General features: G+C 33.9%; 1 protein-coding gene across 1 annotated transcript; it reads left to right on the top strand.

Annotated features, from left to right (window-relative positions):
- The first annotated feature begins 246 nt into the window (after nt 1–246).
- Nucleotides 247–10,523, top strand: LOC114743185 (protein SUPPRESSOR OF npr1-1, CONSTITUTIVE 1-like). The gene is made up of 5 exons (XM_028931379.1): nt 247–506; nt 6,382–6,807; nt 7,232–8,330; nt 8,436–8,714; nt 9,081–10,523. Exons 1-5 carry the CDS (start codon nt 247–249, stop codon nt 10,521–10,523), a joined length of 3,507 nt encoding a protein of 1,168 aa, XP_028787212.1.
- Nucleotides 10,524–10,839: the final 316 nt, after the last annotated feature.

Raw genomic sequence — 10,839 nt, 5'->3', positions numbered from 1 at the left:
ACTAAGCATCTTCGGCTGTGAAGAGATTATTCACGTTTTAAGCTCCGAAAGGGACAGCTCACCTCAATGACGAATGAAGCTAAAATAACAGATACCAATACATTAAATTAATGAAAGAAAAGGGTGAGGCTCTATAATGAAAACGAAGCTCTCTGGGTGCATGCACACATGACGAGAAACTTTGTAGCTAACTTTATCTTGTCTTGGAAAGAACATGGCTGATATAAATCAAAGAATGACGAGAGGATGAAAAAGGAAGGGACAGGATATGGAGGAAGAAGAGTCATTCGGGTACATGAACGGCAAAGCTATTCTTGGCTTTGGGGTTCTATCTCCACAACAACGCCCAATACTGGAATGACCACGTACGGAGATTCCGCGTTTGTGCCGTCGAATGGCTTGGACCAGGAAGGGAGGAGGACAAAGCAACTGAATGTTGAAGACGCTGGCTGTGTTAGTCGCAGTCAGCGAATGGAGGCTGTGTTTCGAATGGCTCGGACTAGGAAGTGAGCATGGGCCTGATGATGTGGTGCACTGTGAGCCTTTGGATCATGTGAACAGATAGGATGTTAAGATACTGAGAGACGCTGATAAAAACGCTTCTGAGGGGATCTGGATCCGTATTAGTTGTTGGCCATCCTCCATATATGTTTTTATGTGTATTTAGAAGAACTGAGACTTATAATTAGGGAGAGTATTTGATTGGAGACCCCCCTTTTTTATTTTCTTCACTCTTGTTTTCACTGCTTTCAAATTGTGAATACATTTAAGTCCGTTTAACGACGAAAGGATACTGGAATGAACAAATCTTACTCAAGCTAAAATCAACCGGCCTCTGTTATTATTTTCTCTCTCTTCTTCTTCTTCTTCTTTTTTTTTTTTTGAGTTACAGCTCTTACCCAACACGCAGAGTGATCAACATAAAACTTATGAAATTTATAATAAACTATAAGTATTAACAAATAAATATTCCAATCAAACTAAGAAAAAGCAAATCAAGGTTCTTATAGAGCTCCAATAATGGGAGATATATTCATATGTACTTTTTGAATTTTGAATTATATAACGTCTTCTTTAGTTTAATCAATAACTCTTAAAGTCTAAATGTAAGAAAAATATTGGGAAAAAACACATACAGGATATATATATATATATACCCCTTCGGTTTTAAATATAAACTCATTTTATAATGTAAAGGATATTTTTTTTTTAGTTCTAAATATAAAACTCTTGTAGTGTAATTTACATTACAAAATGAGTATTTAAACTACAAAATGAGTTTTATATTTATGACAGGACGAGAATATATATATATATATATCTAGTTGTGTGTGAATTTTCTACTTTAATTTCTCTCCGCTTATTTTTTTGCTAAAAAAAAATTTCTCTCCGCTTATTTAGTCATTTCACAGGAGCTTCTCTCTCACTGTCACCCGCTATCCGTACCAGTGGAAACATTTACAGAAACTTTTTGGGTTGACTTCGGTAGGGGTGAGCAACAAACCCATTACCCGCTAGCCCGCCCATAACCCATGAATTTTTTGCCCATTTAAGCCCGCCCAATTAGCCCAAATAAGAGATTATAAACGGGCGGGCTTAAATGGGCGGGGTAGCCCATTAAACGGGTTGGGCTATGGGCAAGGTATTGGGCTACCCATACCCGCCCATTTAAGTTTTAAATTTTTTAAAATATTTTTATTCTTCATTTAATTGATGATATTGTTTCTCATTCATATTTTATCAAACCTTCATACTTGTCTAAGTTTTTATTTTATCTTTTAGGTAAAAGTTGGAACTTTCAAAGTTTATGAGACTTTATGATTGGTGACTATTTTTATGATTTTATCAGACTTTAATTGTTTGCGAATCTAAGTGAGGTTGTGTGATTGAATATGGTTAATATTATTTCATATTTGATTTGCTATTTGGCATGCAAAATTTATTGACAGCTTCATAAGGTTACATATATAAAATAATTATACTGAAAAAAATTTAAAAAAATAAATGGGTTACCCCATAACCCGGTCAGCCCAAACGGGCTGCCCCGTAGCCCATTTAATATGGGCTAAATGGGCTACTACCGGGTTATGGGTTAGCCCATGCCCATTTATGAATAAATGGGCGGGCTATGGGCTAACCTTCGGGTTAGCCCAGCCCGCCCATTGCTCAGCCCTAGACTTCGGTATACACATCTAAAATGCATCATCGTTTAATAATTTTTTTTTCTTTTTACATTCAGTTAATTACATGTATCATATTTTTAATTTTTTGCAATAAATAGAGATAGTTGAAGAATAATTTATGAATTTAAAAAATAAAGTAGATTAAAATTTTGTAGGTAAAATCAAAGCAAATATTCCAACCAAGTAGGATAGAAAAAAGTACAATAATATGCATTTTACCCAGCCAAGCTTTTTGGTAGAGGCTAAAAAAGGTTCAAAAATGGAAATCAAACGATGCTTGATGTTCGCTTGTTTGATTAAAAAGGAGAGGAAATAAGAGATAATAATAATCTAAAATGCCAAAACTTGCACATCATTGGCTAAATGCCTCAAATAATCAATTAAAAAAATTATTTTTACGTTTTATGAATTAAAATTATTCTCACGCAACACAAAATGTTTTAAAATAAGGGAATTCGAACCACCATTGGACTCGTTTTGCCGACAGGTCATTTAGGAGCGATTTTCTTTTAACTTTTGGTGACGCAATTACTTTCAGTAAGGAATGAAGGCTAAGGTACACAATTAAAACCAAGTTATAGGTTATCTATTTTCAGGTTTTGCTTGCTTTTGTATCTTTGGAAAAGAAATTAGGTTATTTTATTTTGTTTAATACAAATGAAAACGCATGCTCAATCGAACATGTCAACAACAAATTTGAGTTTAAAAACTCATTCAAACATAATAAATGACAACCAATGAATTATGTAAATAAAAAGTTACTTAAAATTAATTAAATATTATATATGAAGTATGATGTAAATAATTATTTAGGATGTATTTAGATTAGTAATGATAAAACTGACTTTTATTCCATATGACTTTTACAAAACCAAAAGTCAGTGTAATGTGATCTATGTTTGGATTGGTTTGTTATAAAAGTCAGTTTGCTAATTGAAACTTGTTTAAATAAATAATAGAAAAATAAGTTTACATGTAAAATAACTAAAAAAATCATGAATTTTATAACATGTCTCATACATATAGTTTAATAAATATAAGAAAAATAATAAATAAATAAATAAAATTATAAAATAAAAAGAGTTAATACATTATTAAAAAAAAGTTATTACTAACATCAATTTTTTATGTCAAATTCTCCGATCACACATGACCACGTGACCAAATTATTGGGTTAATATAGGATCCACTTAAATATTATTGTATTTTTTTTAATCCTCATTTGTTTCTCTCTCCATGTTACAAACTAAAAAAGCTCAAATTTTTAGCTTAGCTCACTGGAAAAAAAGTTTACCCAAACAAAGTACTAGTAAGTTTACCCAAACAAAGTACTCCTCCGATCCTTAATATATGACTTAATTGTTGAGTTGGCTTTTGGTCCTAAATATAAGACCCATTTATCATATTTATCATTTTTCTCTAAATTACCCCTATAGATACTCCTTTAACCATAATCAAGTAGGAGAGGAAGAGTGGGTATTAAGAAAAATGATTATGGTATTTTAGGACAAACGTGTCACATTTTTTATAATTAACTAACTTATCTAACTTCCTTAATCTAATCAAATTAGTTAAATGTGTCTTACATTAAGGATATGAGGAGTACCAGCATAAGTGTTAATAGCCAAGACACGATTGTTGGTTTTAACGCCCAAACAAATAGAGCGAGGTTCCGCCATTCTCACTGTCATGCGCAATTGACTGACTGGCTTTTTGGTCTATCAAGAGCAGAGGAAATGAGGGCTAATAATAAATATAATCAAAAATTGTCAAAACGTGCAGTTTTGAAATGTTAAAACTCTAATGCTTACTGGCTCTGGCTTTCACTTTAAGGTTTTGATAATATATGTTTTTTTTTCAAGAAAATAAGTATTCGTTCAATCTTATATACCTAGAGGCGAAGAGTACTAAACATGCCACACAAGTAAGAGAGGCGTAATTATAGTGCTTTATTAAACCAAATTTCATCAGGACATTTTACGGCAGGCGTTTATATTTTCCTGGGAAATTCGATTTTCTTTTTCCTTTTGGACGAACCCTTGGAAAGTTTGATTAAAGCTTTGGGTGAAGGTCTCAAAGATATTTGATCACCGTTTCGGAGAAAGTGTCGGTGGAATTTCCTTACTCCCTGTACTATGTTTTTCATTTAGTATTGTCTTTTCCACACACATGAGCCAAAAAAAATCAAATAAAACGAGATAAAATAGACATACATAATTTATAAAAATTTCTCTTTTTTTTTACCAGCATTAAAAATGGCAAATAAAGACTCCCAGTATGTGAAATTGTGATTTGGGATCTTTAATTTAGAAAATAACAAATAAAGACCTGATGTCATATTATAAAATAATTAAGGTGAGTTAAGTCTCAGAGACTTATCAGGATCATGATATATTTTCAGACTAAGAAAATATTTACATAAATATTTATATATTATCTACTAACAAAATCCTTCCATCGGGATTAAAACTCATAACTTTATGAGTCATGAATCAACCCCGCCGTCAACTATCATGGGTGAGACCTCACTTGACCCGAATTCACTTGCTCATTAAAGCACGCTACACTTTTTGAAACATGAAGCCAATAACTATACGCGTCGGTTGAGTCATATGCCAAAAAGCCAACAAAGAGATTCCATTTCCATAGGCAGATTGACTATCTCCGCATGAAAGTCAAAAGTAGCTTTATTCTACTTTTTTGTTTATTTGTTTGTTTTGCGAACTTCCTGCAAGCTTCGCAAGCATTAACTTATTATGTCTTAAAACCCTTTTTTTTTTCCTTTTTTTCCCACTCTTACCCTCAATTTACACTTTGCATTTTCTCAACTTCAATCCAAGGTGGGCTAGGTCATATTTTTTTTAGTAAAAATATAAATGTCATTCATCAAGAAGAAAAACTATATGACAATAGACTGGCACGACAAAAAGTGCTGAGTTATTTTATTTATTCATAAGGGGTATTTTATATTAAACATTATTTAACATCATTCCTCAAAATGAGACATATGACTATTTATGAGGCTCCACCATTCTCACTGTCACACGCAATCCGTACTTATTCCTCCTTGTTTTTTACTCACAGTCACACCCTTCTCTACTCTAATGCTTATTAGCTCTGTCTTTCATGTTAAATGTTTTGATAATATATGTTACTCCTCCTGTCTTAAATATAAGACCTTTATATTATTATACTAATATGTATAAGGGTCTTATATTTAGGATTGTATTATTTTTTGAAGAAAATAAGTATTTGTTCAACCTCATATTTCTAGAGGCGAACACTAAACATGCAACACAAATAAGAGTAGAGGTGTAATTATAGTGCTTTATTAATCCAAATTTCATCAGGACACTTCACCGCAGGCGTTTCTGCTTTCCTGGGAAATTTGATTTTCTTTTTCTTTTTGGACCAGCCCTTAGAAAATTTGATTAAAGCTTTGGGTGAAGGTCTCAAAGATATTTGATCAACATTTCGGAGAAAGTGTCAGTGGAATTTCCTTTCTGTACTGTGGTTTCATTTAATGCGGTCTTTTCCACACACTACTATAATTCGGTAGGACCTCCTTTCTTTGAAATTTCAAATTTGAGAATCATGTCATGCGAAGCTTCTCAAAAGTCACACGTTTGGAAGCTGTATTATAATAAATCTTTAAAAGTTAGCTTTGCTTTTATTTATAATTTATTATGATTATTTATTATTCAATTTGTTCCATCTTTCATTGACTTGGTTGACTCAATCAATTCCCCTAAAATTTTATATATTTATATATCTTCCTCTTAGGCCGGTTTGTTTCCTATTGCCAATCATTCTTAGATCTGAATTGAAAGCACTCCCAATTCTGTTTTGCATATAGTAGCAAAGCAATCTGATATGGCTTCATTTTCTTCCTCTGCTCCATCATCTCAATCTCCAAAGAAATACTCCTCCGGTCCTAATTATAAGACCCAATTGACTTATTTGAGGAGATTAAGGAAGTAAGTTAAGTTGGTTATTTATAATAAATAAGTGTTGTTATTCCTAAAATATCCTTGCTAATTAAGTATATTGGCTAAAACTATCATTATTAGAAGGATTATCTTGGAAAAAAATGCATAAATATAAGAGAGAAAATGGATTGGGTCTTATAATTAGGACCAAATAAAAAGTCAAATTGGGTCTTATAATAAGGACCGGAGGAGTATGATGTTTTTATTAGTTTTAGAGGTGAGGACACCCGCTCCAACTTCACAAGCCACCTTCATGAAGCTCTTCGCAGAAACCAAATAGATACATACATCGACTATAGACTTGAGAAGGGAGATGAGGTATGGCCGTCTCTTGAGAAAGCCATTGAAGATTCAAGTCTGTTCCTTGTGATCTTCTCAGAAAACTATGCATCTTCCACGTGGTGCCTGGAGGAGCTTGCAAAAATATTACAGTGCTTTAAAAATCAAGGTTGCTTTGTTATGCCGGTGTTCTATAGAGTGGATCCTTCACATGTGAGGAAGCAGTCTGGGAGTTACAAGAAAGCATTTGAAGAACATGAGTGCAAAATAAACATCAACAATCAACAACTGCAAAAGTGGAGGGAGGCTCTTACTCAAGCTGCCAATTTGTCTGGTTGGCATTGTGGCTTCAATAGGTAACTACATATTTATGATCTTCCTCTTATCATTTTCTTCCATGCCTCGGGCTAAAGTAAATCAATCTTTGAGGCATTTAATGGAAATTACGCTGATGATCATAAAGAGAATAGCTTCTCTTGTACACTATGCTTAATCACTTCACTGGGTCCATCAACTTTACTGTTATGATATTTTGATCCAAATCCCTGTCTCCCTATGGTTATGACGATGCATTCGTGGCCATAAAATGAAGCTGGAATTTTGTATATATCTAGTTATGTCATCTAATATAAGAAACATTTCTCCAAAAAATATTATAAGAAATTTTAAAAATTGGCAAATCTTCATAGTTACTTGTCGTTAGGAATAGTTCAAAATTTGAACTTAATAGATAATGTGGTATTAAATTTGGTGCCTCTTTATTTTTTCAATGATGTGTAGGAATGAAGCGGAGCTAATTGAAGAAATAGTGAATCGTGTCATACAAAAGTTGGGCCCTAGTTATCAAAGTGAAGATTATCTCGAAGGCTTGATTGGAATTCACAAAAGAATGGCAGTTGTAGAATCATTGTTGGACAAAGGTTCAAACAATAGTGGTTGCCAATTCATTGGAATTTGGGGGATGGGCGGTTTGGGCAAAACAACTCTTGCAAAAGCATTGTTTAACAAATTGCATTTTACATATGAAGGGTCTTGCTTTTTGGCTAATGTAAGGGAAGAATCAAAGAGATATGGAATAGATGCTTTGAGGGAAAAAATTGTTTGGAGGTTATTAGGGGATAAAGAATCTCACATTGGCAATACAATACATCCTTATACCATCAGTAGGCTTGGTCGGAAAAAGGTTTTCATTGTGCTTGATGATGTTGATGATGTTGAACAATTAGAAAATTTAGTTGGAAGACATGAATTTGGATCAGGAAGTAAAATCTTGATAACAACCAGAGATAGGCAAGTGCTTGCTGGTATAAAAGTGGTCGATGTATATGTGCTTGATCGTTTGAATCCTTTTGAAGCTTTTGATCTATTCTCCATCAATGCTTTTAGAAATGACTATGCTGACTTGAAGATAAGAAAGCTAGCACAACAAGTGACTCAATATGCGGATGGAAATCCATTGGCCCTAAAGGTTTTTGCCGCCTTGTTACGTGGCAAAAATCAGGAGGCATGGAAAAACCAATTGGAAAAGCTTCAAAAATTACCTCTTCCAGAAATTAATCATATTCTCAGATTGAGTTTTGAAGAACTTGATGAGGAAACGAAAAATATTTTCTTACATATCGCATGTTTTGTCAATTATTATCATTATGTCAAGGATGCAAAAAAATTCTTAGGTGCATGCGGTTATTCAATTGAGATTGGATTGAAGATTCTTGAAGATAAAGCTCTTTTAGATTTTTACGGAGGAATGATAGGTATGCACAATCTAATAGAAGAAATGGGTAAACAAATTGTTCGTGAAGAATCATTAAAATATCCTACATGGTGCAAGATATTTTGGATTTTTGGGAGAAGTTCTGAAGTATTGAAGGAAAATAGGGTAAGAGTGCACTTTTTACATTATTTTATTAAAAAGATTATTGAATTTCAAATTCCTATTTGATTTATGTCATGTTTTTATTATTATTATTTTTCTGTTTATTAGGGAAGTATTGAAGGCTTGATTATCAACCGTTCAGAAGTTGAAGAGATGTGGGTAATTAATAAAGCCTTTCGTTCAATGCACAATCTGAAGTTTCTTAGGTTTTATGGAAATTTCAATAATCTAAATGCTTCTCGTATGGAGCGTTTGCCAAGAAAGCTCAGGCTATTGGATTGGGTGGGATGCCCTTTAGAGTCCTTGCCCACAACATTCAATGGTGAAAATCTCGTTGAAATAAAGATGAGCAACAACAATTTGACAAAACTTTGGGATGGAGAGCAGGTACATCTTATACTTTTTTTGCTCGTCAAATATTAGCAATACACTAGTTGGAAAAATTTTATTCTATATGCACTCTCTCTGCAGTATTATTTATAAGTTTTTGCCTATTGGTCCTTAAAATCTCTTAGGAAATTTAATAAAGGATTGACAATCCATTCTGGAAAATGCATTTCCCTTTTACCATCACACTACTATTTATATAGATTATTGAAGTGTAATTTTAGAAAAATTGTAATACTTTTTGGCATTACTAATTTTGTAAATAAAATTGATAACAAGGTCTTATTAAAAAAAGATAAGGCAGTAATTATTTTTATTTTTGCCTCCAATCTTACCGTGTAATTTATTTATTATTTTTTTTTACAGAATCTTGCGAATTTAAGCAGAATTGATCTTCATGGATCAAAAGATTTGATTAAGCTCCCAAATTTTTCCAAAGCCATACATCTTGCAGAAGTTCATCTTCAGGGTTGTTTAAAATTGCAAAATGTTCATCCATCTATTTTATCTCTCCATAGCCTTTGTCGTTTATTGCTAAATGACTGCAAAGCCCTTACCAGCCTTACGAGCAAGACCCATCTCAAATCACTGAGTGAATTGGACTTGACAGGATGCTCAGGACTACGTGAATTTTCAGTGACCTCAGAAAATAATCGGTTTCAATTGATGCTTTGCAGAACAGCCATCAATGGTGAGTTGTGCTCATCAAGCGGTTGTCTTAGCAAAATTGACTTTTTGGACCTCGAAAGTTGCGGAGGTGTGACAAGTCTTCACAAATTGTTTGCGATGCACACCCTTCGACGCCTTCATGCTGGTTATTGTAATAAGCTAGCATCAAATCTACGTTCCATATTTGATGAGGTGCCGCGTGCTTTGGGATCTCTATGGCTGGATAATTGTAGTAAATTATATGAAGTGCCTGACAACATCAGCTTCTTGTTGTCATTACATGAGTTGCGTCTCTCAAGGAGCAATATAGAGACCTTGCCTTTAAGCATCAAGCATCTTTCAAGCCTGCGGACTCTTTACTTAGATGGATGCGAAAGGCTTCGGTCTTTACCACAACTCCCTCCCTCTATCCGTACACTGAGCGCCAATGAATGCCTATCCCTTGAGACCTTACATTCACCTTTAATGAGTGAAGGTAGAGAAGGAAAACAATATTATGAATACTTCAATTTCATAAATTGTATGAAGTTGGATGGGCAGTCAATCAAAGCTGTTGAGGCCGTAGTGCTACTTGACATGAATGATAACCAAGCTGACAGAGCTAGTATGGAATATCCGGGAAAAAGTGTTGCAGAATGGTTCATGTATAGGACTACACAGTCTTTGGTGACTGTGGATCTCAGTTCGATTCCACAACCTTGGGATGGCGTTTTCATTTTCTGCGCCGTCATTCCTGCAGGAACACCACGGTCGAGTTTCATTGAAGCCAAATTGTTTATTGATGGTCATCAATGTGCTTCCGTGTTTGAAGGATCGTATTTGACTGATGGGTCCATGTTGTCTGATCATGTTTTTCTTTGGTACAATAGAAAGTCATGTGAAGAAGTACTAAGGAAAATTGAAGAAAAGAAAAGAGAAGCTCAAAGCAACACTTATCATCCATTGCTTCAAATTCAATTCGCACCTCGTGATGATGAAAAACCAGTAGAGATCAAAGAGTGTGGGGTGTGCCCGACATCTGCAGTTGAATATCAAAATTACATCAGACGAATTCAATTGGCATTATTGCATCCACATCGTAGCTCTAATGCAACGCAATCGGCCTCTCGAAAGCGCAAATATCACAGCTCACTTCCATGAATTTCATAACATGGTTTTTGAGTTTTAAAGGTCTCAAGTTCAATTCATCAGCCCACTACTTCAACTTCATTTACCACTCTCGGGCCTCCACCTCAAAATGGTATGCTCCGGTTTTAACTACTACTGATAGACATTTTTTTAAAATAATTTGTGCGTTCTGATTACCGCATCATTATGTTGTACCATTGGCATGCATATAATTACTTTAACATTTTTTATTGTTTGGATTCAACTGGACATTAAGGTGATTATTTCTTACTGCTAATATTTCATGATCACGGGAAATTAACTGAGCAGATTGAGAAATTAAAAAAGA

Source organism: Neltuma alba, unplaced genomic scaffold (assembly GCF_004799145.2).
Source record: "Neltuma alba isolate B1F8T4 unplaced genomic scaffold, ASM479914v2 tig00003969_pilon, whole genome shotgun sequence".
NCBI classification, from domain to species: domain Eukaryota; kingdom Viridiplantae; phylum Streptophyta; class Magnoliopsida; order Fabales; family Fabaceae; genus Neltuma; species Neltuma alba.
The sequence above is the reverse complement of the archived record's forward strand: the minus strand, read 5'-3'. Positions and strand labels throughout refer to the sequence as shown.

Bases quoted from the DNA above. Each gene is read 5' to 3' on its own strand.
- LOC114743185 (XM_028931379.1), top strand. From the start codon at position 247: ATGAAAAAGGAAGGGACAGGATATGGAGGAAGAAGAGTCATTCGGGTA. The intron at 507-6,381 runs GTGAGCATGGGC...TGTTTTTATTAG, and splicing joins CGAATGGCTCGGACTAGGAA to TTTTAGAGGTGAGGACACCC. The intron at 6,808-7,231 runs GTAACTACATAT...AATGATGTGTAG, and splicing joins TGGCATTGTGGCTTCAATAG to GAATGAAGCGGAGCTAATTG.